At 40.4% G+C, this 26470-nt stretch overlaps 1 protein-coding gene across 2 annotated transcripts in view; it reads left to right on the top strand.

Annotated features, from left to right (window-relative positions):
• Chn1 (chimerin 1) overlaps nucleotides 1-26470 on the top strand; it is a 152968-nt gene that overhangs the window by 73774 nt on the left and 52724 nt on the right. For both annotated transcript variants that reach the window (XM_032903501.1, XM_032903500.1), the window contains exon 6: nucleotides 8372-8660. In XM_032903501.1, the coding sequence (XP_032759392.1) occupies nucleotides 8372-8660 (289 nt within the window). The remainder of the gene's footprint in view (nucleotides 1-8371; nucleotides 8661-26470) is intronic.

The following is a 26470-nucleotide window of genomic DNA, read 5'->3' as shown; positions in this document are numbered from 1 at the left end:
CACGAGGTTCTTCCCATGCACTGTGCATATGACCTGAGACATTGTTACACAGCACTTTGAGTGCTCTTCCATGCTGTGTCATGTGAGGCCACATGTAGGATTTTCTTCTCTACATCATGCTAGTCCTCAGAAATTAGGGTTTTAGCCTAATTTTAGCCTGGTTAAGATGACTTATTTCAGATTAGAGATGCTGACTATGAGTCTCCACTGGAAACAAAGAATCAGAGTTGCATAGGCAAATACAACTTCCTGCCACCACGCCTGGAAATCCTGGTCTGGTCACTTGAAATCAGATGAGCACAATAGTCAACAGTTTAAAGCAAACCTTTATGCTAAAGACAGGAGCATCCAAAAATAAGTGAGCATATATGTTTTACAGTTCCATTAATTTATTATTTTTACTTTATTTTAATTAATATGTGTGTATACATGTGACCTTGAGCGTGTGTGCATTGGAAGTCAGAGGACAACTTTCAGTAGGGTGGCCTTTACTGTCTTGCTGAAGTAGGGGCTGTGCTGTCGCTTCTTCTGCCATACTCTGGGTTGTTGGCTGCCGCCCACCTCACCGTGGGAATACTGAGGTAACAGCTGAGCTTAGGTTGCCGGGCTTTTGTGAGCAGCACTTTTACCTTGTGAGCCATCTCGCTGGCCTCCTGATTCCATTTCTATAAAACAAACGTGTAATGGCAGCCAGCAGAAGTGGCTCAGCGCAATGAAGAGCAGTCAGACAGGCTGCGGAGGAGCACAGGGAGATTTGGGGAGCTGTTGGGATGTCTTGCAATCTTACCCATGATTAAAACTTTACTGAGTTGTACTCTAGCAATGAATATGGGATGCTGTGTAAGTAATAGGCATTTATGAGGTAAATGCAGTAATCTGCTGACCATTTGTAGATAGCTGGTACTAAACATAAAAGCATGTAACAGCCCAAATTCAGCCTCCAAAACAGGGCCTGAAAGCCAGAAGTAAATGAGGCTGGCTGCGGCTGGCTAATGAAACCAAGAACACTTGTGTCTGCTGCGAAGGAGCACTTAGTAAGCTCAGGACAGTTTGCTTAGAGTCTAAAGACATTTTTTAAAATACCCTTACTAGTGCAAGGGTGCGGTCCTTCATGACAGGGAGGTCAAGGCGGCAGGAACTCAGAGCAGACAGTCACAGTGTAGCCACAGTCAGGAAAGAGAGGGGCGCTCACTGACGCTCAGCTCCCCTCTCTACTCACACAGTCTGGGCTCTTAGACATGGAATGGCACCACCCATAGTGGATGACTCTTCCCACCTCACCTAACACAGTCGAGATAATCCCCCACAGGCATGCTCAGAGGTCCAGCTCCTAGGTGATTTCTAGATTCTGTCAAGTGACAGCACTCAGCATCACAGCAAATCAGTGCCTTACAGTACACTGTAGGATGTTTCTGTGTCTGCCCATTAGAATAATATAGTAACGAACCCGGATCACCAAGAAAAATACTAAATCATAGTCTGTCTGTACTTAGAGTGTTTTTATGCCAGAATTATTCAAAAATAGCACTACACCGTATAAAGGATTTAAGAATCTGAGAAACTGTGAACGTGTATCCTTAGGTTTGCACACACACACTTACATATGATATAGAATGTTCCAAAGACATTTGCATGGATAACTCTGTTTTCTTAGACCTGTGCTGCAGAGTAAAATTTTCTTCTGAAATAGATTCATTTTAAACAAGATGTCAGTAACCCTTTGGTGGAACTGATCATTAATTCTCTCTTTCTCTCTTTTGTTCGTTTTGTTTTGCTTTTCAAGACAGGGTTTCTCTGTTTAACAGCCTTGCCAGTCCTAGGACTGGATTTGTAGTCCAGCCTGTCCTTGAACTCACAGAGATTTGTTTCCCTCTGCCTTCTGAATGCTGGGATTAAAGGCGTATGCCACGCCCCCCCCCAAGCATCATTCTTAAGTAAGTGAAATCTATTGGTAATTCTACAAACACATTGAATGTTTCTGGATACACTGTAGTTTCTAAAAGATTTAGATATGTGTATAATATTTTTCTGTAAATAAAAATATATGAATGTATATAGTTCTTAGTAAAGTGTTTAGGAAGAGTTTTCTGTATAAGTGATAAGATGAAAATCAGTATCAAGGTACTCCTGACTCACTAGAGTAGAGAGAGCATCATGTAATCAGTTGTCGGTGTGGAAAGCACCTTCGTATCGCATGCCTCAGCACACTGAGCATTAAGGATCTGTAGTGGCAGTGTGGCGTGGCACTAATAAGCCTGTAGGACTCTCTGTGCTGACAGTTCTGTATAATACCAGTGACCTTTTCAAAATAAGTTTTGTTGTATATGTTGCCATCCAACTCAGGAGAAAGTATTAGTGGAATCATTGTAGAAATAATTGTATAGCATATATTACTTATTCCCAAGAATAGATTTCACTATGACCTGCATCTATGTATGTCCTTAAGTTTGGTCATTTTTCAGCCCCTGTTGCACTCTCCATCCCTCTGTCTTGCACTGAAACCCTTCTTCCCAAAAGAGTCCCCTTAGTTCCCCACTCCCTGTTTTTAGTCAGGCTCTCAGTCTATAACCCAGGCCACCTTTGAACTTGTGGCAACTCTCTTGCCTCAGCCTCCTAGGTGCTGTAATTAGAGCCATTTGCCACCATATTAGGTCCATTTTGAGTGAAATTGCTCAGTGGTCATTTGCTTATTAGCCATTGTAAGTGCCAGGTATTGTGTTAGCCTCTAGTGCTTTAAACCAACAGCCAGTACTATCTGGCAGCCTTTTTAAGTGTTTCTCTTTTTTCCTTAGAAGCAGTACTATGCGACCAGCTCTGAGGACGGGGAAAATAGGATATTGAATGGAATTTACCATCACAGCATTTGATTTTCTGTTTTACTGGAATTTATGTGGTTTCACTTTTTGAAGATTGTTGATATATGTGTTTGTGACAAGTCAGGGGAAGTACTTAAATATAAAAATAACCTTTGGTAGCTGTGTATGGTGGCCCACACCTTTAATCCCAGCAGGAAGACAAGTGGATCTCTATGAGTTCAAGGCCAGCCCGTTCTACATAGCAAGTTCCAAGATAGCCAGAGCTATATAGTAGAAAGATCTTATCCCAAAAATCTATATTTGTATCTATACCTACCTATAGATAACCTATGGCAACAGTAGCCATATATGTGTTATATTTTTATTTATCTGTTTATTTGTAAAATATAAAACTATGCTTATTTATAAAATACCCTGTGTTATATGTGAAATATGATGTAATATTTCTGAGTATTATATTCCTTCAGGATAAGAATGTAAACATATGCCCAGCCCTAGTACTGGGCTTACAGTGTCATAGGGTATGTGTGCCTGTGTTCAACCTAACTCTATGGTGTAACTAAATCTCTCCGACAAACAGTGCAGCAGCCATGGTCTCTGTAGCAATTCTCTGTATTTGCTGGTGTTTAGTAATGTCAGACTTATTAAACTTTGCCAACCTGAGGTTTTTATTTATAATTACTGCTCTATTTTAAGTGCCTTGTTATATTTATCTATATAATATGAGCCTATTTTTACAAAGTATATAAATTTCTGTCCTTCCTTTGTGATTTTCCTAGATTCTTCTCTTTGATTTCAGATTTCCTCTTTGATTTCTACCATGACTGTTTACCTTGTGTCTTCTGTGTAGCATGATATATCTATGCTTGGCTAACTTCTATTCAAGAATCTAAAGAAGAGATAGCCTAGAGTTTAGCAGGTTAATACTTTAAACAGATATTTTTGTCCCTGCGAATGATTTCTTGTCTTGATTCTGTCCATCATAGTCTTTGTTTTCCCTGAAGTTTTTTTCTGAGACACTGTGTGGTTGCTGGATGATTACCACACTCTTGGCCCATATATATACAGCCACCAAAACTAGATAAGATGGATGAAGCCGAAAAGTGCATGCTGAAATGGACCCGATATAGAACTCTCCTGAGAGGCACAGTCAGAGCATGTTCAATACAGAGGTCAATGCTAGCAGCAAACCACTGAACTGAGAACAGGACCCCCTTGGGGAGAATTAGAGGAAGGATTGAAAGAGCTGAAGGGGCTTGCAACCCCATATGAACAACAACGCCAACCAGCCAGAGCTTCCAGGGACTAAACCACTACCCAGAGATTATACATGGACTGACCCAGAGCTCCAACTGCATAGGTAGCAGAGAATAGACTTGTTGTGGCACCAGGGGAAGGGGAAGCCCTTGGTCCTGCCAAGGTTGTACCCCCAGTGCAGGGGAATGTCGGAGTTGGGGGGGAGCAGTAAGGGGGATGGATGGGAGGAACACCCATATGGGGGATGGGGAGGGAATGGGGGGCTTATGGACCAGAAACCGGGAGAGGGAATAACATTTGAAATGTAAATAAAAAAAATATATCTAATAAAAAAATAAAATTTCAAAAAATAAGTCTAACAGAAAAAAAAAGTGTATTTAGCATTTAGGCTCAGCTGTAATGCTCAGAGCTCAGGGGGCCTGACAGCTACAGAAGGGTGCTTATTGTAGAGTTAATGGGATTTCCCCCAGAGAAGTCTAATGTCTCCTATCAGGAAAGGTAAAGTGGAGATCTCCATCTCCTTGTTTCTAGAATGCCACCTCTACCTTCAGAATGCCTGTGTTCCTTCAGTCTCTGCTCCTTTCTCTCCAGTGTGCTGAACTTAGTTCTCCCAGGAGAGGATGAGGAGTGAGGTGGGTGCTTGGCTGTGGCTTGTGTAGGTTTTTGCCTAATCACCTTCCAGAACTGTCTGGTGCCACGTTTGGAAATTTAATTAGTCAGATGGGAGGAGAATATAATCAGAAGTAATCACTTTAGTAATTTCTCCCATTTTATCATCAAAATTATGCAGCAAGATAGGCAAAATCGTAGCCTAATATTTTAAAGGGGGGGTCAGTTTAAGCTTCTTCAGTGTCCTTAGATCGTAGACTGTCACTTATTTCTGTCCCCACCTGTCTCCTAAGGCTTGTTACACCTGTGTATACCTCAAAGGTGGTTGAGTTGGGTGCTTTGGCACTGGTAAATAATAGATTGTGTTTATGATGAAACTGGTTTATGTGTTTATTACTAGAAACTCCTCTGTTGTCTCAATATTAGTGTAGACAGAGTCTTATGTATATTTTATTTTCTGTTGTGAACAGGCGACATCTTTTAGCTCCTAGTCCTTTGAAGAGATACTTCAAAATAACTTTGGTCTCAAATCAAAATTAATTTTTGGTTTTATAGAAAGTAACTTTTTATACATATTTTCATCATTTTATGTATCTAGACTGAATTTTTTTAGGAATATGACTCACATAGGGAAAAAGCTGGAAAAGAATATTATGTTCATTTTTTAAAGCTAAATGTTAGAATTATATATATTTTGAAATTGGTTCGAATTCAGCTGGGCACAGTATCATACAGCTTTGTAAACAGCTCCAAAGCCACTGGCAAGGCTGCTTTTTTGTAGGAAGTGGTAATTCCGTACCACAGTCCCCGTGCAGAGCAGAGTGCCCCTCTGTCTTTCCTGCTTAGTAACGTCAGTACCACTTTGGAGAACGTGAGTTTTCATCCTGCTCAGCTCTGTTTGTGTAGAGCTAGGACTGCGGTGTGCCATTCCAGGAGCGTACACTGAGCTGCTAAGCCAGGCAGGGGCATGTGCTCATTTCAGGAAACAGGAAAAGGATACTGTCCTGAAAAGTAGAAGGAGTAGCAGACCACAGAATGCTTAGCTGACAAAGCTGCCTGCTACCAACCTGATGTTCGACGTTCCTAACTGAAATGAACGGTGGAAAGAGAACCAACAGAGAGATTGTTCTTTGACCTCTGTGTGCTTGGGCATGCTGGTGTATACAATCACACACACACAAAGATGTAAAAAAAAAAATACTTGAAGCAGTCTTAATGTGAGGTTTTTGAAATTCAGCATTTCCTATCTTTATTTGATATGCTTTTATGATTACCTATTTCCCATTGTGGTTGCTATGTGAACAGGGTATCATGAACTTCCTAAGTGTCTTGAGTATTTTCTTCAGTGTTTGCTGAATAAATGACATTCTACCAGCAGAACACTGTTAAAAGGCAGGGTACCTCTTGTCCTCAAGTCTGGTGTCTTCTTTCACTTTTTTTACATATAATAGACCCATCCATTCCCATCCATTCTCAAGGGCATTCTGCTTGAGCTCTACTTCTGATCCCACAGACACAACTGAGTACAAATCAGATCAGAGTACAGAGCAGTGCCTGATAGGCCATACCATTCCTTATGTGGCTTCCTAAGTAACAGCGAGAAAACATGCAGTTTCCTTAGTAGAAAAAATAATGATTTTTTTAAAGGAAAAAAAAATCAGCATTCTAGCCTGCACATGTGCTCCATGTACTTTGAGGCTAAGTCTCATCACTACCTTATAACCATGCATTCCTTCAGTTAACTCCTGCCTCCCCAAAAGCTGGCAGGCCAAGGAGCTGGGCACCACAGAGAGGGCTCTTGATGTTAAAACACAAGTCCAAAGTTAGGCTCCTCTCTTTCAGCCTCACTGTGCCTAACCCTTTGGGACCAGTTCTACTGCCTTCTTCCCTAGCCCTCCACTTCTGGCTGTCACCACACTGCCTGACACTACCGCCCAGTCTTTATTTTGAGGCCATAACTACATGGAAAGGAGCTAGGTAATATCAAACTGTCTTTCAGTGTTTTTGTCATTATTGTTGGTTTTGTTTTAAGCAGTACACAATGCGTATTAGGCAAAAGGAAATTATAGAAGTAAACTGAAAAACTAATAATGTTGGTGTAGACGTTTTATCCTTCTAGCCTTTGAGACTTACAGGATTGGAAGTTTACTTGGGGAAAATGTTTAAGTATAGAGGAAATGGAGAAGTTTAATTATATGACTCATTTACTTGATTATAAGTAAAAACCTGATTGCTTAGAAGGAACAAAAGGTGGAAAATTATATGTTAAAAGATCAACATTGATATTATGTTGAATTCTGGATTAAGTATTATTAAAGTCTAAATTACAAAAGTAAACAGACTACTCTGGATCCATGATTGAAAAGTATCTAATTCCTAGCAGAATGTGCTAGCATACGCCTTTAATTCCAGGATTAGGAAGCAGAGGCGAGCAGGTCTCCTGAGTTCAAGGCCAGTCTGGTCTGCACAGTGATGCAGGCCAGCCAGGGAGAGCTGTAGATGGGGTAGGGTGGGGTAGGGTGGGTAGGGTGGGGTAGGGGTAGGGTAGGATAGGGTGGGGTGGGGGTGGGGTGGGTGGGGTGGGTAGGGTAGGGTGGGGTATTGTGGGTGGGGTGGGGTGGGATGGGTAGGGGTAGGGTGGGGTGGGAATAGAATGCTCAGTTCTTACCCATTTGGATACCATTGTGCCAGAACCCTGTGAATATTGAGTTTGTGCGTCATGTGGTGTCTTTTCAAAGCAAAAATTACTTTGATTTTAAAGTCAATTTCTGTACTGTGTTTTAAGGACAAGATGTAGTAGACTCTCTCTGACTTGCTGGTTTACTGGTGCTCACTCTGAAACTGGCAGCTCTGCCTGCTTTGGCGTCAGCTTCTATTAAGTTGCTTCTATCTCCTGGCAAGGACGCTGGTGTCAGCCATGCCAACTTGGATCCAGTTCTGAGGTTTCCCTACAGGAAGCAAAATACTAAAATCACTATGAGGAGAAACCATCCTTCTCCAGTTATTAAAGCATGTCATTAAAACTGACAACAGATTTCTGTGGTCTGATGACGTGGGACTTACAGGCTCTGTATATTGCAAGCATTTCTTGTCCGTACCAAGCCAGCAGACACAGAACAAGTTTAAAGGAAAGATCGAGTCCTTGACCTCTGGCGGAAATGGCCCAGTGTGTTTCTGTGCTGTCTGCTGCTGCTTGGCTCAGTTCTGGAGACTGCACAAGTATAAACGGCTGCTGGCTTCCCACTCGAGTGAGCAGTGAATGGGACTTCCCTTTTGAAAGACATGAGTGCTGGCCTTTAAGTACATTGAATATTTTTTGTTAAACTTGAAGAAATTTTATATATTATAATTGACCGATTGTATATTGAATGTGCCATCTTAGTTATAGGATTTATTTTCCCTACTTCATTACCAGTATAACAAAATGGCTTTAAAATATACCTAAGTGAAAATGCTCTTTCTAGGATCACTGTGCTAGTATCCCTGGTTATTTCAAGTTCACTGTGTTTAGGAGTTGAATTTTATCTATTCCAGGTGATTAATTGGGATTAGACACAGCTAATCTAAACAGTCATTTATAAGCAAAATCAATAGATTTCAGTTTGGGGGTGTTTGTGCTTGTTTCTTCTTCAGAAAGAATTCACTTGTTCACTTTTCTTAAAAGCATCTTTCCCATTTCATTGAGGCAGATTTGGAAGTCAGACCAGAAACTTCAGGCTGTACTACGATGGAAAGCACTTTGTTGGGGAGAAACGCTTTGAGTCCATCCACGATCTGGTGACTGATGGCTTGATTACTCTCTATATTGAAACCAAGGCAGCAGAATACATTGCCAAGATGACGATAAACCCAATTTATGAGCACATAGGATACACAACCTTAAACAGAGAGCCAGCATACAAACAGCACATGGCAGTCCTGAAAGAGACACATGATGAGAAAGAGGCTACAGGCCAGGATGGGGTGTCAGAGAAAAGGGTAAGCTATCATCAACAACACTTGTTTTTGTCTGTTGGGAGTCCTTGGAAAGAGCCCCTGTGCCCGAACTTCCCACAGTGCTTTCAGAAGGTCCTTGTAATGCCTGGGTCTGTGGGGATGAGCATTGTATGTCTCTCGTGTATCTGATTAAAGTGCACCAGCTGTGTAGTTCTGCTGCTGCTTGTGTCCCTTTAAGGAATCATCTTCAACTTTAAAAACAGGTTGGAAAATGGCCCAGTAACAGAAGTTAAGAGGCTTTGTCAGGAGCATAACTTATGGCCAAGAAAGACAGATACACCTTATAAAGGAACTGGGGGATTACATAAGAATCTTTTGTTTTCTTTAAAGGGAGTTTATAAGTAGTTCTGTTTTTAACAATGTTATTTATTTTAATACACATGATTTAATTTGTCAGTAGCTATTACACTACTATGAGAATCAGCCAGCCTTGAGTGGGAGGATGTATCCCTTAGTGTTAAGGAATTAAATCAGAAGGATTTACTTTCCTTTAATTGTAAAATAGTTTACATTTTCAGTTGTCATATTTTAGTCATGATATATTTCAGAATAACATGAAAAGTTTTAATCCTTTGGTGTCGAGATCATTTTCCCTTGTTGCCCTTCTTCCTCACCCTTTCTTGGGAAAAGGGAATGTCGTGTTGTTATGCTTTATGTGGGGTCAAGTTAAAGGAGCGGTTTCTGTTTTAGATGAAGCATGTTCCTGCATCTGGGTCTGCAGGAGTCTCTAGTGGCTACGTGGGTACAGAAAGGTTTAAAGCCTGGCTTCTGTCCACAGATTTGTAAACTGGTCACTCTGTGTCTTGTTGCGGGGCAAGTGGGAAAGTGTGTGTAACCCCTTCCCTCAGTGCCTGGCTGGCAGTAACCCTGCGATGTAGGCTCTGTCTGTGACCTGAGCATACAGCAACGTAAGATTGTTTTGCTGTGAGTTGGCAGGAGATGGAAATTTAGTCTTCGTTGTCCAGCCCAAATTTTGGATTCTGGCCCATCTTAGCTCAACTGGTGTTCCATAACTACAGAGAAATGAATATTTTAAATCATTGGCTCTTGAAATTTTGCTTTAAATATGGTCTTTCCTATATTTATATTTGCCAGGAGCTGAAAATCTTGTGTTGAGTTGCCAAAATTTAAAATCCCAAATTTGTGCTCCGTTGAATAGTGCCCTCTCCATCTCCTTCCCGCTGTTGCTTTCACCTTTTCTTATTTCACCTGTGGCGTTCCCAGGACCGTCTGCACAGTCTACATCTAACAGTGGTGCTTAGCAGCCTGCTAGACATTTCCATTTCCATTCCTGAAATCCTTAAGTCTTTCCAAGTCCATCAGCCTGATGGTAAACTTTGCTAGTGCATATGTTACTTTCCATCTCAGGAACGTGAGGTGATGACACTTAGGTACTTGAACTTAGGCTAGTTATTTAGCTGACAGGCCCTGGCATGTCCCTTGTATAAGGTAGAAATGGCAATCCCAGTGGCAGGAGAGGAGCCTGAAATGAGCATCACCTACAAGATCCTCACTGCTCTGATTGTTTTCCTGAATTCTTTTTTTTTTTTTTTTTCCGGAGCTGGGGACCGAACCCAGGGCCTTGCGCTTCCTAGGTAAGCGCTCTACCGCTGAGCTAAATCCCCAGCCCCCTCACTGCTCTGATTGTATTCTGACCATACTGTTTGTCAACCTCCCAGGACTCTCTTGGGTTAAGCAGCAAGTAAAACGTGTTTATAGAAGATAGTTACCGGGAAGTATCTCTCTGCAGTGGTACATCATCGAGGATCATTTAAAAATTACACTTTGCTCGAACCGCATGCATCTTAAATAGAGTTGACTTAGAACTCTTACTGAAAAATAGATTAATTTTATTTATAGGTTTCATCCAACAAGACAGGGAAAATGACCTATTCAACAGCTTGAAACATTGACCCCCTGTCTGAGCATTTGTAAGGAAAAGTAATCATGCTTAATTAATTCAAGATAAATAGTGACACAAAAGTGGTTTTATAAACACTGTAATGGATCTTTAGTAGTTAAATCCCTTCCTTGCCCAGGATTTCTTACATAAAAAGCAAAAGGTGTTGGTTTTGCAGAAACTGGAGTAGTGCTATGGGCTGGATGCTGGTGCTGACATTGGAAGCTGGGTACTGCAGACATGAACTTAATGTTTCCACATGAGGCCACTGTTCATTTCTGTGAGGACGCTTTCATATTCAACACGAGTGCTGGGCTCGGCTCTTCAGTGCTGTGTCATGAAGCAGAGAGAACACAGAACTAAGAAGTGTCCTGGAGCCTCTTGACAGGTGAAAGTTGTAGCTATCTTCCAACTCTCAGGCTTCAGCCTGAGAGAAGAGGTTCGCAGAAAAAGCGGAATTGCACAGAATTCCAGTAAAAACACATAGAAAGATTCAGTGCTCAAATAAATTAAACAAAATTTACACTTTTAAAATTAGTTTCTTTTTAGTTGGTTTTCAGTGGTGACCTAAGGTGATTGCAGCTCCCAGGTAGTGCTCCGAAGACTCCTTGAGTTTCCGGCTGTTGTTAAGAAATAGTTTTGGAAAATAATGCTTCATGTAGTGCCTGTTGGTAAACATTGGAATGGTGGTTGCTCTGTTTTAGACTTGAAGGGTAAGAACCCCACATGTGTGATTGCCGTGGTCCTTAGCTGTCAGTTCTGTCCTGAGCTTCTGTCAACAGTTCAGTCTGTGCGTTTGCTGTGTGGTTTCATGGCCATGCACACTTTAATGGCCACTGCATGGATTGTTGCACAGGGTGTGTGATGTATTTTCATGGCTATGAGTATTGTTGCCACAGGAAGTGAATCTAAGCCAACTCTTGTTCCTAGGAAACCTGGTAGCCTATTGTAATGGCCACAATTTTCCTTCCAAGTGATAACTATGATATTTTTCTCATTTACTACTCAACACATTTTCTGAGCTTGGAAAAATAATTGTAAACAAGAAAATTAAAGCACTGTATCACATAGAATGGGGAAGAGGCAGCATGTGAGGGAGCCAGACTCTTCTCTTCTACAGTGGCTTCATTTAGTCATCCAGGCTGGAGAGGGGCCCAGTTTATTCGTAACCTCTATTTCTCTTGGAACTGAATTTGAATAGATTCTTGTTCCAAGTAATAAATATATGTGTGTCTGTACAGATCATGGACCAATAGGTTCACTCAGTAGTTTTTATGATAATTTTATACTAATTAAATTACTAATTTATTAATTTTAAGTCTTTTGGAAAACATGCTGTTGAAAATATTTCTTATAAACATTAGTAATATAAACTGACAAATAAACCATATAATTTGCATTTCATAAACAACACCGTGAGCCAAGACATAATCTACACAGAATGTCCTTAGTTTTGGATCAGTTATCTGAACATCCGCCTTTTCACATGAGGATGCCTCTGATGGCAGGGGTGTGAAAACGTCAGCAAGCTAAACTGTACCCTTCTCACAAACATTGTCTCTTTCTCTCCACACACATCTGTATATACATACGCGTATATATGTGTGTATGTATTCCTTTCTCTAAAGAAGCTTAGAATAAATGTAGCACCTTACATGTTGCCATGAGTTTGATTTTAAGGAATTTCTTTTGTATTGAAATTTATTTTAAAAGACTTTTAGGATTACCAAACTACATACATTTAACATTGAAATATAATTGATATACTGCTAAAAGTTATCGTTTACTACTAGAACCTTTGGATACCTCTGTAAACATCCAATTCTTTCCTTGGGACAGCCTGAGGGGTGTAGGTGATCTGGTGTTGCTAATTGGCTTTTTTTTTTTTTCCACTGTGCTTAAAAGGAATGTAGCATATTATCTATAGCTACACAGGTTCAATTTAAAAATCAACAGACTGGCTGTGTATAAACTTAATCTTAAATAACATAATTATTCACACTAGGAGAATAGCATGAAGCAAGCTTTAGAAGCCATTCTGTCAGCGCTTGCCTAGCAAGAGCAAGGCCCTGGGTTCGGTCCCCAGCTCCAGGAAAAAAAAAAAAGAAAAGAAAAAAAGAAGCCATTCTGTCTGTCTGTCCTCCCTCCTCCCTCACCCCTGCCTCCATATTCTTTGGCCCAAACCCTGTCATTCCTTTTTCTTATATCTGTTTAAGCTACTCTTTTTTTTTTTTTTTTTTACCTTGCATGGGGCTGGAGAGATGACTCAATGGTTACAAGCAGTGACTGCTTTTCCAGAGGTCCTGGGTTTGATTCCTAGCACCCACACGATAGCTTACAAACATCTGTAACTCCAATCTCAAAGGATCTAGTGCTCTCTTTCAGCTTCTGTGAATACTGAATATACAGTGTCTTAGCTAGGGTTTCTATTGCTGTAATGAAGCACCATGACCAAAAAGCAAGTTGGGGTAAAAGGGTTCATACTTTTATATTGCTGTTCATCATTGAAGAAGTCAGGACAGGAATTCAAATAGAGCTGGATCCTACAGGCAGGAGCTCCTCCAGGGGCCATGGAGGGGTGCTGTTTACTGGCTTGCTCTACATGGCTTGCTCAGCCTGCTTTCTTATAGAACTCAGGACCACCAGTCCCGGATGGTACCATTCACAGTGGGCTGGGCCCTCCCCCACTGAGAAAATGCCTTACATCTGAGTCTCAAGGGAGTATTTCCTCAATGAGGCTTCTTCCTCTTTGATGACTCTACTTTGTGTCAAAACCAGCCAGTACTCAAGAGCACACAAAGGCAATGTTTTCATGTCGTGAGCTGGCCTTACTCCTGCTTCTCCTTAGTGCAGGATTGAGTGTGTATGGCACCGGGTCCTGAGTTTCATCTTCCTCCTCTTCTTTCTTAGCCCTGCCTTCGGCCACCTCAGACTCCACAAATTTACATTGTAGCTTTTCAAGGATCAGCTCAGTTTCAGAGGTGAGCACTCTTTCACAGAACTCCAATGTGGTAGGGTTGCTCACTACCAAGCTCATGATGTCTAAGAAAGCTACAACTTCTGCATAGAACTTCGAATAGTGTTTTGTCCTCTGTAACATACTTTGCTTAGATAGCACAGTTGTTTGTTTTCCAGGAGCCTGTGTGGTCAGTGTGTATCAGTTAAGTGGTCCTGAACAAGCCTTTAGCCTTAACCTTCCTAGATGTCAGTTCATCCCAGTGATAGCTTATAGATGTCACTAGATGCCATTGCACTAATTAGTATGAAACTGCTTTTTAGATTTGTTGATTTTATTTTATGTGTATGGGTATTGTGCTCTCATATATGCCTGAGCATTATATTCCTGCTTGATGCCTGCAGAGTTTACAGTCTCCTAGAACTGAGTTACAGACAGTTATAAGCTGCAGTGTGGGTGCTGGGAATCAAATCTGGGTCCTCTGGAAGAACAATGAGCACCCTTAACCACAGAACCATCTCTCTGGCCCCAAGTAGATATATTTCCATGAGAATTTCTATAATGTGGTCTTCCTTGAAAATGTAAAACACTAGCTTCATGGATCATTATGGCTCTCTTAGGTCAGATCAGCCAGAGTCAGATGCCTAGGTACTAGATAAACCCCAGCCTACACTACAAACACAGCTTCAGGTTTCTCTGGGAAATATTTCTATGTTCTAACTGTCCTTTATGTTCACAAAAACATCCAAAGTCTTGTAATTGCTTCATCCAGAAAGTAGAGCTTCTCTCTTAGTAAACAATATGGTGAATAACTCTTGTCTTAGGGTTTTACTGCTGTGAAGAAATGCCATGACTGCAGCAACTCTTCTAAAGAAAAACATTTAAAGTGGATGGCTTACACTTTTTGAGGTTTAGTCCATTATTGTCCATAGTGGGAAGCCTGGCATTCAGACAGACACGGTACTGGAGACCAAGCTGAGAGTTCTACATCTGTATCCACAGGCCTTGAAAAGTGGCTGAAACACACTTCTTTCAAAGGCCACAACTCCAACAAGGCCACATCCTACTAGTGCCACTCCCTATGGATCTATGGGAGCCATTTTCATTTAAACTACCACATTCCACTCCCTGGCTCCCATAGGCTTATAGCCATATTATATTGAAAAATGCATTAGTTCTACTTCAAAAATTCCCAAAATCGATCACAGTGTGAGCACTGTTTAAAGGTCCAAAGTTCAGAGTCTCTTCTGAGACTCATGTAATCTCTTAAATGTAATCCCCTATATAATCAAAGTCAAAAAGCGTATCACATACTTGTAACATATAATGGCACTGGCTATACATTCCAGGTAATGGTAGGAATGGGAGAAAAGGGAGCATAGTGAGGAAATAATGAACCAAAGCAAGACCAAAAACCAGCTGGGGAAACTCAGAAAACCACATCACCATGTCTGAAGTCACAGCACTCTTCAGGCCTCCAACCCCTTTGTGAACCACAACGCACTGCTCTCTCTCGGGCTGGTTCCACTCCCTGTTGGCAGCTTTCCTTGGCAGTATCCCATGCTCTGCCTCTCTGTCATCTCAGGGTCCTCAGAGCAATCCAGATTTCGTCTTCCCAGCCTCATGTAATGGCCTGTCTAGGCCTCCGTGCAGGGACACCCCGACACAGGCTCGGACTCAAGCACTTTCCTTTGTTGAGGAGGGGATTTCCCTAACCCTGTTCTTCCGTCCTTGAATCTAAACCAGAGGCACATGGCCAAAGACAAAACACTGTTCTTTCTAGGGCTGGAACATGGCCCCTTGCTTGAATAATCTTCTTTTTTTCCATTTTCATGTTTTCTATGAGTTTCTTCATTGCCTAAGCTTGGCTGTTCTTGAACTGTCTCTGTAGACCAGGCTGGCCTTGAACCCAGAGATCTGCCTGCCTCTGCCTCTGGAGTAGTGGGGTTTAAAGCATGCATCACCACACCTGACTCTGAGATTTTCTTTTCTATTTTTAAATTGGATATTTTTAATTTACATTTCCATGTTATCCCCTTTCCCCCCTCTCCATACCCTTCTCCCTCCCCCTGCTTCTATGAAGATGCTCCCACTCCACCCACCCACTCCTACCTCAACACCCTGGCATTTCCCTATACTTGGGAAATAAGCCTTCACAGGAACAAGGACTTTCTCCTGTTGATGCTGGACAATGCCATCCTCTGCTACATATGCAGCTGGAGCCATGGGTCACATATTCTTTGGTTAGTGGTTTAGTCCCTAGGAACTCTGGTTGGTTGGTATTGTTGTTCCTATGGGGTTGCAAACCCCTTCAGCTCCTTCAGTTCTTTCTCTACCTCTTCCATTGGGGTCCCCTTGTTCAGTCCAATGGTTAGCTACAAGCATCATCATCTGTATCAGTAAGGCTCTAGGAGAGCCTCTCAGGAGACAGCTAAATCAGACTCCTGTCAGCAAGCACTTCTTGGCATCAGCAACAGTGACTGGGTTTGGTGGCTGTATATAGGCTGGATCACCAGGTGGAGCAGTCTATGGACGACATTTCCTTCACTCTCTGCTCCACACTTTGTCTCCATATTTCTTCCTGTGAGTATTTTTGTTCCCCCTCTAAGAAGGACTGAAGCATCCACATTTTGGTCTTCTTTCTTCTTGAGCTTCATGTGGTCTGTGGATTGTATCTTGGGTAATCTGAGCTTTTGGGCTAATATCCACCTATCAGTGAGTACATATCAGGTGTGTTCTTTTGTGATTGGGTTACCTCACTCAGGATGATATTTTTTTAGTTCCATCCATTTGCCTAAGAAATTCATGAAGTCATCGTTTTTGATAGCTAAGTAGTACTCTATTATGTAAATGTACCACATTTTCTGTATCCATTCCTCTGTTGAAGGACATCTGGGTTCTTTCCAGCCTATGGCTATTATAAATAAGGCTGCTATGAACATAGTGGAGCATGTGTCCTTGTTATACGTTGCAACATCTTTTGGGTATATGCCAGGATTATATAGCTGGGTCCTCAAGTAGTACTATGTCCAACTTTCTGAGCAACCTCCACCAGACTGATTTCCAGAGTGGTTGTACCAGCTTACAATCCCAACAACAATGGAGGAGTGTTCCTCTTTTTGTTTTGCTCTTTGCCCCCTTTAGTAGGGTTATTTGATTCTCTGGAGTCTTAACTTCTTGAGTTCTTTGTATATATTGGATATTAGCCCTCTATCGAATGCAGGATTAGTAAAGATCTTTTCCTAATCTGTCAGTTGCTGTTTTGTCCTAATGATGGTGTCCTTTGCCTTACAGAAGTTTTGCAATTTTAGAAAATCCGTTTGTTGATTCTTGATCTTAAAGCATAAGCCTTTGGTGCTCTTTTCAGGAAATTTTCCCCAGTGCCCATGTGTTCGAGGCTATTAGTTCGAGGCCACTTTCTCTACTATTAGTTTGAGTGTATCTGGTTTTATGTGGAGGTCCTTGATCCACTTGGACTTGAGCTTTGTACAGGGTGATAAGAATGAATAGATTTGCATTCTTCTACATGCTGACCTCCAGTTGAACCAGCACCAATTGTTGAAAATGCTGTCTTTTTTCCATTGGATGGTTTTAGCTCCTTTGTCAAAAATCAAGTGACCATAGGTGTGTGGGTTCATTTCTGGGTCTTCAGTTCTATTCCATTGGTCTACCTGCCTAACTCTGTACCAAGACCATAGAGTTTTTATCACTCTTGCTCTGTAATACAGCTTGAGGTTAGGGATGGTGATTTCCCCAGAAGTTCTTTTATTGTTGAGAATAGTTTTCACTATCCTCAGTTTTTTGTTATTCCAAATGAATTTTCAAATTGCTCTTTCTAACTCTGTGAAGAATTGAGTTGGAGTTTGTTTTGATGTGGATTGCATTGATTTTGTAGATTTTCTTTAGTTCCTTCTCACAAGTTGGAAACTTACCTGGCTGGGATCTTGCCTTGAGGTCACTACTCTCTTTATTTCATTTAACATCAGGCTTTTCTTTCATCTGTTTATCTCCTTGAACACTTGATTTATCTCCATTCCTCTTCTTGGTGCCCCCCCTTTCTCCTCAAACCATACATTTTGTATTTTTCCCTATTCACCTTGCTTCTTTTCATTATAGATTTCATAAGTGAACATTAGTAACCAAATGACAGAGTCAGTACTAGGCTGTTTTGAAATTCCCTCTGCCATTTCAACGAATCTAAAACTCTTCAATATAACCTTAGGCAGACTTTTTTGGACAAGAACAGAAAACAGCCACATTCTTCACAATATACCTTAAGAACAATCTCTAGGCCACATACTAGCATTCTTCTCCTCTGAAACTTTTTAAGCCAGGCCCCCACATTTCATATCATCCTCAGCACCACAGTTCCTACATCCATGTTTAAGCCCCACTTAAAGAGTTAACTGTTTTTTCTAATCTGAAATCCCAAATCACATTGGTCCAAAGAAAAGCACCATCAGTATGCCAGTCCCTAGTAGCAACTTCTCTCTTTGGATTTTGTTGCTATGAAGAGACATCATGACCATGGCAACTCTTATAAAGGAAAATGTTTAATCAGGGCTGACCTATGATTCAGAGGTTTATCCTGGTTTTGTCCATGGAAGGAAGCACAGTGGCCTGCAATTAGACATGGTGCTGGGAAGGGAAATAAGAGTTTCGATCTAGATCTGGAGGCAGCAAGAAGTGACTGAAACTTACTTTCTCCAACAAGGCAACTCCTTCTCCAACGAGACCATGCCTCCTTATAGTGCCATTCCTTATGGACTTATGGGGGCCATTTTTATTGAAACCACCACACTTTTATTTATCTCCAATGGTGCCTGGGAAATTGTTTGAGTCTCATCTGTCCTTCCATTTTATTACCCACAGAAAAGAAAGCCGTGTCTTTACCTAATAACTTTCTAGTAACTATCACATTAAAGTGTGTTATCTCTTGTACCATTCGCTGTTTGGTGTGAGTCACACTCTAGCTCTCCTTTTCTGTGTGTAAGACACAAAGCTTTGTGCCACCAGGCCTGTTGGGACGATGGATAAGCCTCTGCTCCTGCGGAATCCATTCATGTACTCACAGGTTCCTCTCTGTTTTCTTTAGTCCTCCTAGGTCAGTGCCCTCCTTTCTTGGCCACTGATATCTTCATTTTCTGTCTCTAAACAGTCTTCCCGAACCATCTGTAGAGACAGCTTATTCTGGTTATCCAGATGTTAGCTTGAATTTCAACAAATTGACGAAGGCAAGGCTGTCATCCCGTTTCTCTTTAAACCTCCATGAACTAACCCTCATCTTTCGAAATGAACTTCATTTAATTCATGTGTTCTTTTCTCCTGTTTGCAGAAAAACAGTAGACTGGGGGAGAAAAAATATAGAGAGTTCTGGCTCACAAAACTTAGTATTTCTAGCTGTTTAACATTAACATTTGGGAAGTAAGAAGCAAGCCACCTACATTATCTATAAAATATTGTGATTTTAATACATGTTTAAGTTAGTTTATCTCCAGCTTGAGACTGTGCTACAATAGCCAGCTAATCACAGAAAATGAAAAAACAACTTAATTTTTAAAAAATCATGGATCAGAAATATGTACAAAACTATGCTATTTCATCCCAGTTTCGAGGGTTTAACCTCTCAGTCTTGTTTCCTTTCTGATTCAGCACTTTGAATTTCATGTAAGCAGTTGTTGACTAATCAAAAGACTGAAGAGTAAGTATGCTTTTTAGTTTATCCAAATTTAAGGTCCTAATGGAAACCAATCAGGAAACAGAAAGGAAGCATAGTTATTTAGCCAAACTCCATAGTGTCTGTTCTAGAATGTTCCCGAAGGTAGGAGGGTCATTCCCATATTAAGGAGAACATCTGAGTCCAGAGAATTATCCTTTTGGTGTAAGAATGGTGACTGATGGGTGGGGTCATGACCCAGCGCACAGCTGTCAGTCATATATGGGTCCAATAGATCATACTGAACAATTCTATGCCTAATGATTGAAGAGATCTTCACTGGACTTCAGGAAATTACTTATGTGACTTTCATTGTCCTTCCAACACAGAATGGAGAATAACTGAAAATCACTGAGGAAACCAGATCCAAAGAGGAAGGTGGAAAAGAAACCCATCCGTTCCTTAGCTCAGAGGAATGAGGCCGAAAGAGGACCCAATTGTAGTTTCTGAGCCACCTGCAGTTTGAGGAAGAGTTCTGTATCTGGGCCAATTGAACAGATAAAATAACTTTTTGGTTACTGACTAGAAGATTGAAAAGTAGCTACTGGAAATTCACCCATTATTGGCATTTCACAGTGTTTAGGTTTAGATGAGGAAGTCATTACTGACAGAAACCTTCATTTAAGTTTGGAGACGGACGCCAACTGTGCACACTTAGGGCTGACAGCATTTGGGTGCAGGAGAGACAGTCGTCATCGGGTCACCACCCTGCCCCAGACACAACAAGCCGTGAGAGCTTGAACCCACAGCCTGTGTATGCAAGGCAAGCTCTGTCTGTCACAGCTGAGCTACACACCCAGCTGCTTGTTATAATTCTTAAGAACTGGGCACGGCACGTCTTCTGTGTATTTGTTTTATAACTGATTTCAGTGTGTCTGAATTAGAATAAGTTCTCCTATGACCTAGAACTGCCTTCTGGCAAGCAGGATTTAAGGATTCTAGTGACCCTTCTTTGACTTTAAATAGTTTATGGTCACATTCCAGAGATGATGTTCCACAAGGTTTGGAAAACTGTAACTGTTGGTAAAAAGAAGAGAACAATAGCCAAAGAAATAGAAATGTGTCAAGATTTTATCGGCCCTTGCTCACCGTGTTATGCTAAAACATATATGTTGTGGTAAGGAGCTCAGTCACTTTATTTACATATAGGGAAGAAGATGGCTCAGCAGGTAAAGGCACTTGCTACCAAGACTAAAAACCTTAGGTCAGTCCCCAAGACTGGTATGATAAGGAAGAACTAGCTCCTGCAAGTTGTCCTTTGACTTCCACCCGCATGCCATGCCATGCATACGGAATACATACAAGAAAGGTAGTATATGAATAAGTATGACTTTCATTATGACATTTTAAATGGATATATCAACGTCATGTTCACCATCTCATCACTTATTCTAAACTTTTAGCTGAATATATTGTTTTTCTTAGAATGCTTAAATAGCCTTGGCTCTTTACTATTTAATCTAGGATTAAGATTCATAAAATAAGTTCTGATAGGCATCATGGCACAGCCCTGTAATTCTAGCGACTAACAAGGCTGAATCTGGAAAGACTTATAAGTTCAAGGTCAACCTGGACAACTTAGGGAAACCCTATGTTAAAAAGCAAAAGAAAGGGGTTGGGGATTTAGCTCAGCGGTAGAGCGCTTGCCTAGCAAGTGCAAGGCCCTGGGTTTGATCCCCAGCTCCGAAAAAAAGAAAAGAAAAAAAAAAAAAAGCAAAAGAAAGGCTAGGATGTTAACTCAGTAGAGCAGTTGTTTAGCATTCACTACTGGGAAGAGGGGAAGGAGGAGAAGGAAGAAATTATGTAGCCCTGGATTATCACCTTGTCATAGCTTGCATAGACAGCATTTGATCCAGGGCTGCTGCTGCTGCTGCTGCTGCTGCTGCTGCTGCTGCTGCTGCTGCTGCTGCTGCTGCTGCTTCTTCTTCTTCTTCTTCTTCTTCTTCTTCTTCTTCTTCTTCTTCTTCTTCTTCTTCTTCTTCTTCTTCTTCTTCTTCTTCTTCTTCTTCTTCTTCTTCTTCTTCTTCTTCTTCTTTTTCTTCTTCTTCTTCTTCTTTGACATTGTTTTCTTTTTAATTATATTTTAAATATTTAAAACACATTTTACACTTAAATATATTTGATTATATTCTTCTCCTCCTCCAAGTCTTTTCAGATCCTCTCCCCCTTCCTACCCACAGGACTTTAAGTTCATAAAAAACAAGCAAAAACTCAATAGAACAACAACCCCCCCCCAAATAAAGAAAACAAAGCAAAAAGAAAAAAGCAAAACCCACCAAACTGTAACTAAACAAAAGCACACACATGCACACACAAACCATGGACATTTCTTTACTCTCTTAATTCCATACTTTTGGAGATTTGTTTTCCACAAAGTTCTGCCTTACTTCTCATGTAGAACCCTTCAATGAAAGCTTGGACAGTCTATATATCTAGCATCCTACTCCATGTACAAAACAACCAGGTTGGCTGGTTGGTTGGTTAGTTGGTTGGTTGATTAGTTGGTTGACTTAAATGGAGCATCCTTTAGAAGAAGAAGTTTGAATCCTAGTCTGTAACTTCCATGATCTTGCTTTAAATATGTCAGTAGCCTCTCTGTGTCTCAGTCATAAAATGAAGGATCCCGCTTCATAGCAGTAGATAACATGATTTTTTTTATATAGAAATTCTCTCTGTTAACCCTTTAGAGGTTTAGTTTGGGTTTTGTTTTTTTTTTTTAAAATAGGTTTAGGATCCTTATAAAACTTTCTATTCTAAAGGATAGAACAGGATGGAGATGTATAAATTTAGTATCAACTTGCTTCTGTGCCCATGATGGTCTGTTTTTTAACTTGCCACATGGTTTCCTTTGGCCTCAGGAAATTGTAGGTATCTTCTAGCTCCCTAGTATGCACTGACAATAAAAGCAGCGCCTCTATAGGTAGGAAACCTTGTGAAATATTTCCTTCAGATTTTCTCCTATGGTCCTCATGACAGTCTTTCAGGGTTGGGTTTTATACTAACAATATGGCAGGTTTGTGGTCAGTTGTTAAGGAATTCCAGGTGCACCTAAATAACGCAGAATGAACTCAAAAGGATAACCAGACCGTTCCACCAAATCCTTCTTGGTGCCATTATAGAGCGAGAACTTTAGACTCTGCTAATAGTTAAGTGGGTCCCTGTCTTAAGTTATTGAATTACTCAAAAAGGAGAAGTTAGACCACCAGAGTGGGCAGGCCTTCCTCTACTGGGCATGCCACTTCAGAGTCACAGCTCTTCCCTCAGATTTGCAATAATCTCTACTGTCAAAAGAGTAAAGACTCCATTGTATACAATAAGAGTATCTATTCCGATACAGATTTGTATTACATTTTATATTTTAAAAATATATTCTCTCCTATAATGTAGTTTTATTCCCTAGTTGTCACTTGTGGCAAATAGTACTCTTTGTTTAAGTATCACAGAAAGATCCAAGTTATGGGAGAAGGGTGAAATATACAAATTCCGTCTTGTTTTCCAGGAACAACAAAACTAAATATCTAATAAAAGATTGATATAAAAAGTGATAAATGTACAAAATTTACAGTAATTCAACATGTGAATTTCAAATAGTACTGTACTTAGAATGAAGTGGATAAATTTATTATGGATGTTTAATAATTGGACTATGTAATAATGATTTATATTTATAAAATCTATTGATAACTAAACATGTATTATTAACATTAATAATATAAAACACATTTACTGTAAGTCCTCACACCTTCATACTTTTGACATTTGTCTTAAATTCAGGTAGACACTCTCAGGTTTCCACTATCTCGGCCTTCAGTGTGCTAACAAGCAGTTCATCTTCAGGCTGGTGCTCACTGCCTCTCTGAATCTGCCCGAAGACCCGTTAGCGTGACCTTCTATGTAAACAAGAATTTCCAAGCCAATCAGAATACTTTTCAAATCAGATTTCTGAACACTAGCAAACTACTCCAGAAGTTCGCTGTAGTGTACAGCAGAAGGAGCGGGAATAAGAGACCCTCTCCATCTTTCACCCAGCTCTATACTGATCCCTCCCCATCCTATTTGTTGGAAGTAGGACAGGCTGTAACAGTAAGGATTGGCATTTTGTAAGGCAGAGATAAAGTAGAGAAGCCTCCAGAAATGTCCCAGTTGGCACACATGGATCCGTCGTCTGTGTGAACGTGTTTACCTCTCTGTGTGCACATGTTGTAGTTTTGTTGCACAGTAAATGCTAAATCTGTGGTTCTTTAAGTTCTTGGGCTCAGATCTGTATTATATTTTAAAATTATTGAAAACAAGGGATTTTGCTTATATGGGTGCTTTTGTTAATATTATGCTGGAAATTAAAACTAGTTTTAAAAATAATTCTGGGAAATAAAATTATCTGGCAACATGATAACATTATTATGATAATAATATTTGATTAAACAAAAACCTTTAGAAAATGGCATTATGAAGTTAATTATGGTAATGCACACCTGCCCAGAGGCTGAGGCAGGAGCATTCCACTGAGTTTGAGGCCATCTTATGCCACATAGTGAGTTCAGGCCAGCGTGGGCTGCAGAGTAAGCCTCTGCCGCAATAGTAGACGGTCGTAGAGAATGTTGTTGCTTTACTTCCTGTAAATCTCTCTAGACTCTACTGTGACACTAAGGGGAAAGGGTTCTCAGAAATAGCTCTGCACTCATTCTGTGGTGACACATTGTTTTGATTGGAATATAAGAAGAAATCCAACTTATACGCAGTTGAATAGGTTTTTTAGTAGCTTTTTCAGATAATTATGGATAATTCTCTTTGATGCAATGCCATAATAAATATGTTTCCAAATAGAATCTGAAATCCTGTTAGTGTCTTACTTAGTTATCCTGGAACCTCTCAGCGTGCTTTGAGCTCTGAGTGGATCTGTCCACTGTGCATGATTCTACAACATGTATTAGTCATTTGGAAGATGCCGATTGCCTCACAGAGTTCTTACAGGTGTTGACACATTTATATAGTATCAGAAGGCACATCTGTTGATATCGTCATCTCTTCAGAAAAGTCTTGTTAATAGCAAGAATCTCTGATATTCAGGAACCAGATACAAACTTTCCAGAGTTACGTTGCTTGAAAGCTTATAGTTTGTTACTGACTCTTTCACCAAGTGGAAGGCTTGCTTTATTTATTTTCCAGATCAGGTCTTCTTAAACTTTTCTAACATGACTACATTTCACCCAAAATCTTTTTTTTTACATTGTCCCAGGTATTTAAGTATATTAATGACCTATAAGTCAAACATTCTGATAAATCATAGAAAAATTAATTTAAAAAGAATTTTTAGGTATACATATATATAATTTTACTACTTCATACAGACTAAAGCAAGTTTGCTTAATAATAAGATGAATGTGTTTTGCTTTTATATAAATCTTTATATAATGCTTGATGCAAAAGCAGTTAGATGCTTTAGCATTTCCATAGATAATTCATATTTTGCTTTTGATTGTTAGTGTTGAGAATGCTGCCTCCCACAAATCCACAGTCCATAATGTAGAAATAGTCGTGTTTAGGGCCATTTCGGAAATTATTGGTAATGCTGCCTAATCTCATACCAAACTTCGTTTCATGATTTATTTTCATAGAACTCTTCAGCAACTCAAAAGCAACTTTTAAAATTAAGCACTCTAATATAGTATATTAAGGGCATACTAACTTGCTTGTTAGATACTGAGGTATGACAGGTAAACCATTACAGTTCTGTAAGAGTAGAAACATTGGAATATCAGGGTACAGTAGTCTTTTCTCTGACTCAAAGTTATCAAAGCAGCATTCTTGTTATGTGTAGCTAGACTGCATGCACAGTGCAGACTGCATGTGTTGTGCGTTCAGAATCGAGGCTAAGTGCCGTCTCACTCCACAGAGCTGACGGGTGCTGACAGACACCAGGTTCATTGTCCACTGTTTCTCCTCACAACTGTGTCTTTGGGATAATGCAATGCATTAATCCCTGCACTCAGGGTCTCAAAGAACTGGCTCTTCTAAAAACGAGAACGGCTACACTGCTAAGATATCCCGTATGACAAGGTTTTTCTCCTGCGTGTTTTCAGCTTGCTGTTTGCTACACATTTTGGTTCTCAAATGAGAATTTGAAAGCTTTCTAGCATATGATGGGCTTTTCTGGTGAGGTTAATTCTGATATTGACATTGTAATTTTAGATATGACGTAAACTATATCAACATTTGTAGTATTCAACTGATATCGCAGTTTGGTATTTTGACAATGAAAAAATGTAATAGGTGCATTCACTTAAATTCTCTAGCTAGCCCTTTCCTGTTTCTGTGTCTTCCTTGCTTTTGAAAATGATAAATAATTTCATCTTGGAATGCCTTGCTGGTTTGAGTTTATAGAAAGGAAAACTATCAAACTTGGAACTGTGCTTGCTAAGGATAAGAAGTGCCCACATTCTCTTTCCTTCTTATCTCATCTTAACATTCATCCTCACAGTTTTCATTCATGAAGGACTTTTCCTAGAACTTTATGTTATTCCTCCATGTTATTCCAAAAATAATTGCTTTGGTCCTGTAAACAGTCTTTAGAAATGGAGACCTGCCGTTCAGGATGGCCGCTGGTCTTCTTGACTAAAGTGGCTCACGCTCCCTCCATGCTAGATATTTCCAGTCCACTGTCTCCTTTGGGCAGCAGCGTTGCTAAGATACTTCTGTCATCACAGATTTTTCTCTCCAACATGTTTCCAGTTCATTGTTTTGCAGCCATACTGACTGTCAAATGTGGAAGCAGTGTTTAAAAGCCGTTCTTTGTTGTATCTCTGGCCAGGCACTGGATTTTTACTAATAGCTGAAAAACAAAAAGTACATTTCAGGTATTTCCTTCGTGTTAGACATGACTCAGCAGTACACAGACAGGAGCTGTGTGCAGTATAGAGGGAGCAGGTGTCCTGCCACAGCACCCCTGACTTCCTGTTCTTAGCCGGGTTACAGTGACAGCAACACTCTCCGCGTTACTCCCAGCTTGTCCAGGAGTTCCAAACGCTTGTTGGATGCAGGGCGCTGAAAACACATGCTTTGCCTACATTCTGTGCATGCACATGTCTCATCTCAGTCTCCTAATATCTGTCCTGGGAGAGGTCCTCTTCATCATTCCAGCTCTATGGGAAAAAACAGACTTACCTACCTCTTAGAGGCTCGCCTAAGAGCTGTTGTATTCTTCCTTCCTAAGATCCTAGCTC

The sequence above is a fragment of the Rattus rattus genome, chromosome 5, assembly GCF_011064425.1.
Source record: "Rattus rattus isolate New Zealand chromosome 5, Rrattus_CSIRO_v1, whole genome shotgun sequence".
Lineage (NCBI taxonomy): Eukaryota > Metazoa > Chordata > Mammalia > Rodentia > Muridae > Rattus > Rattus rattus.
Note: the sequence above shows the minus strand (reverse complement) of the source record. Positions and strands in the feature narration are given on the sequence as shown.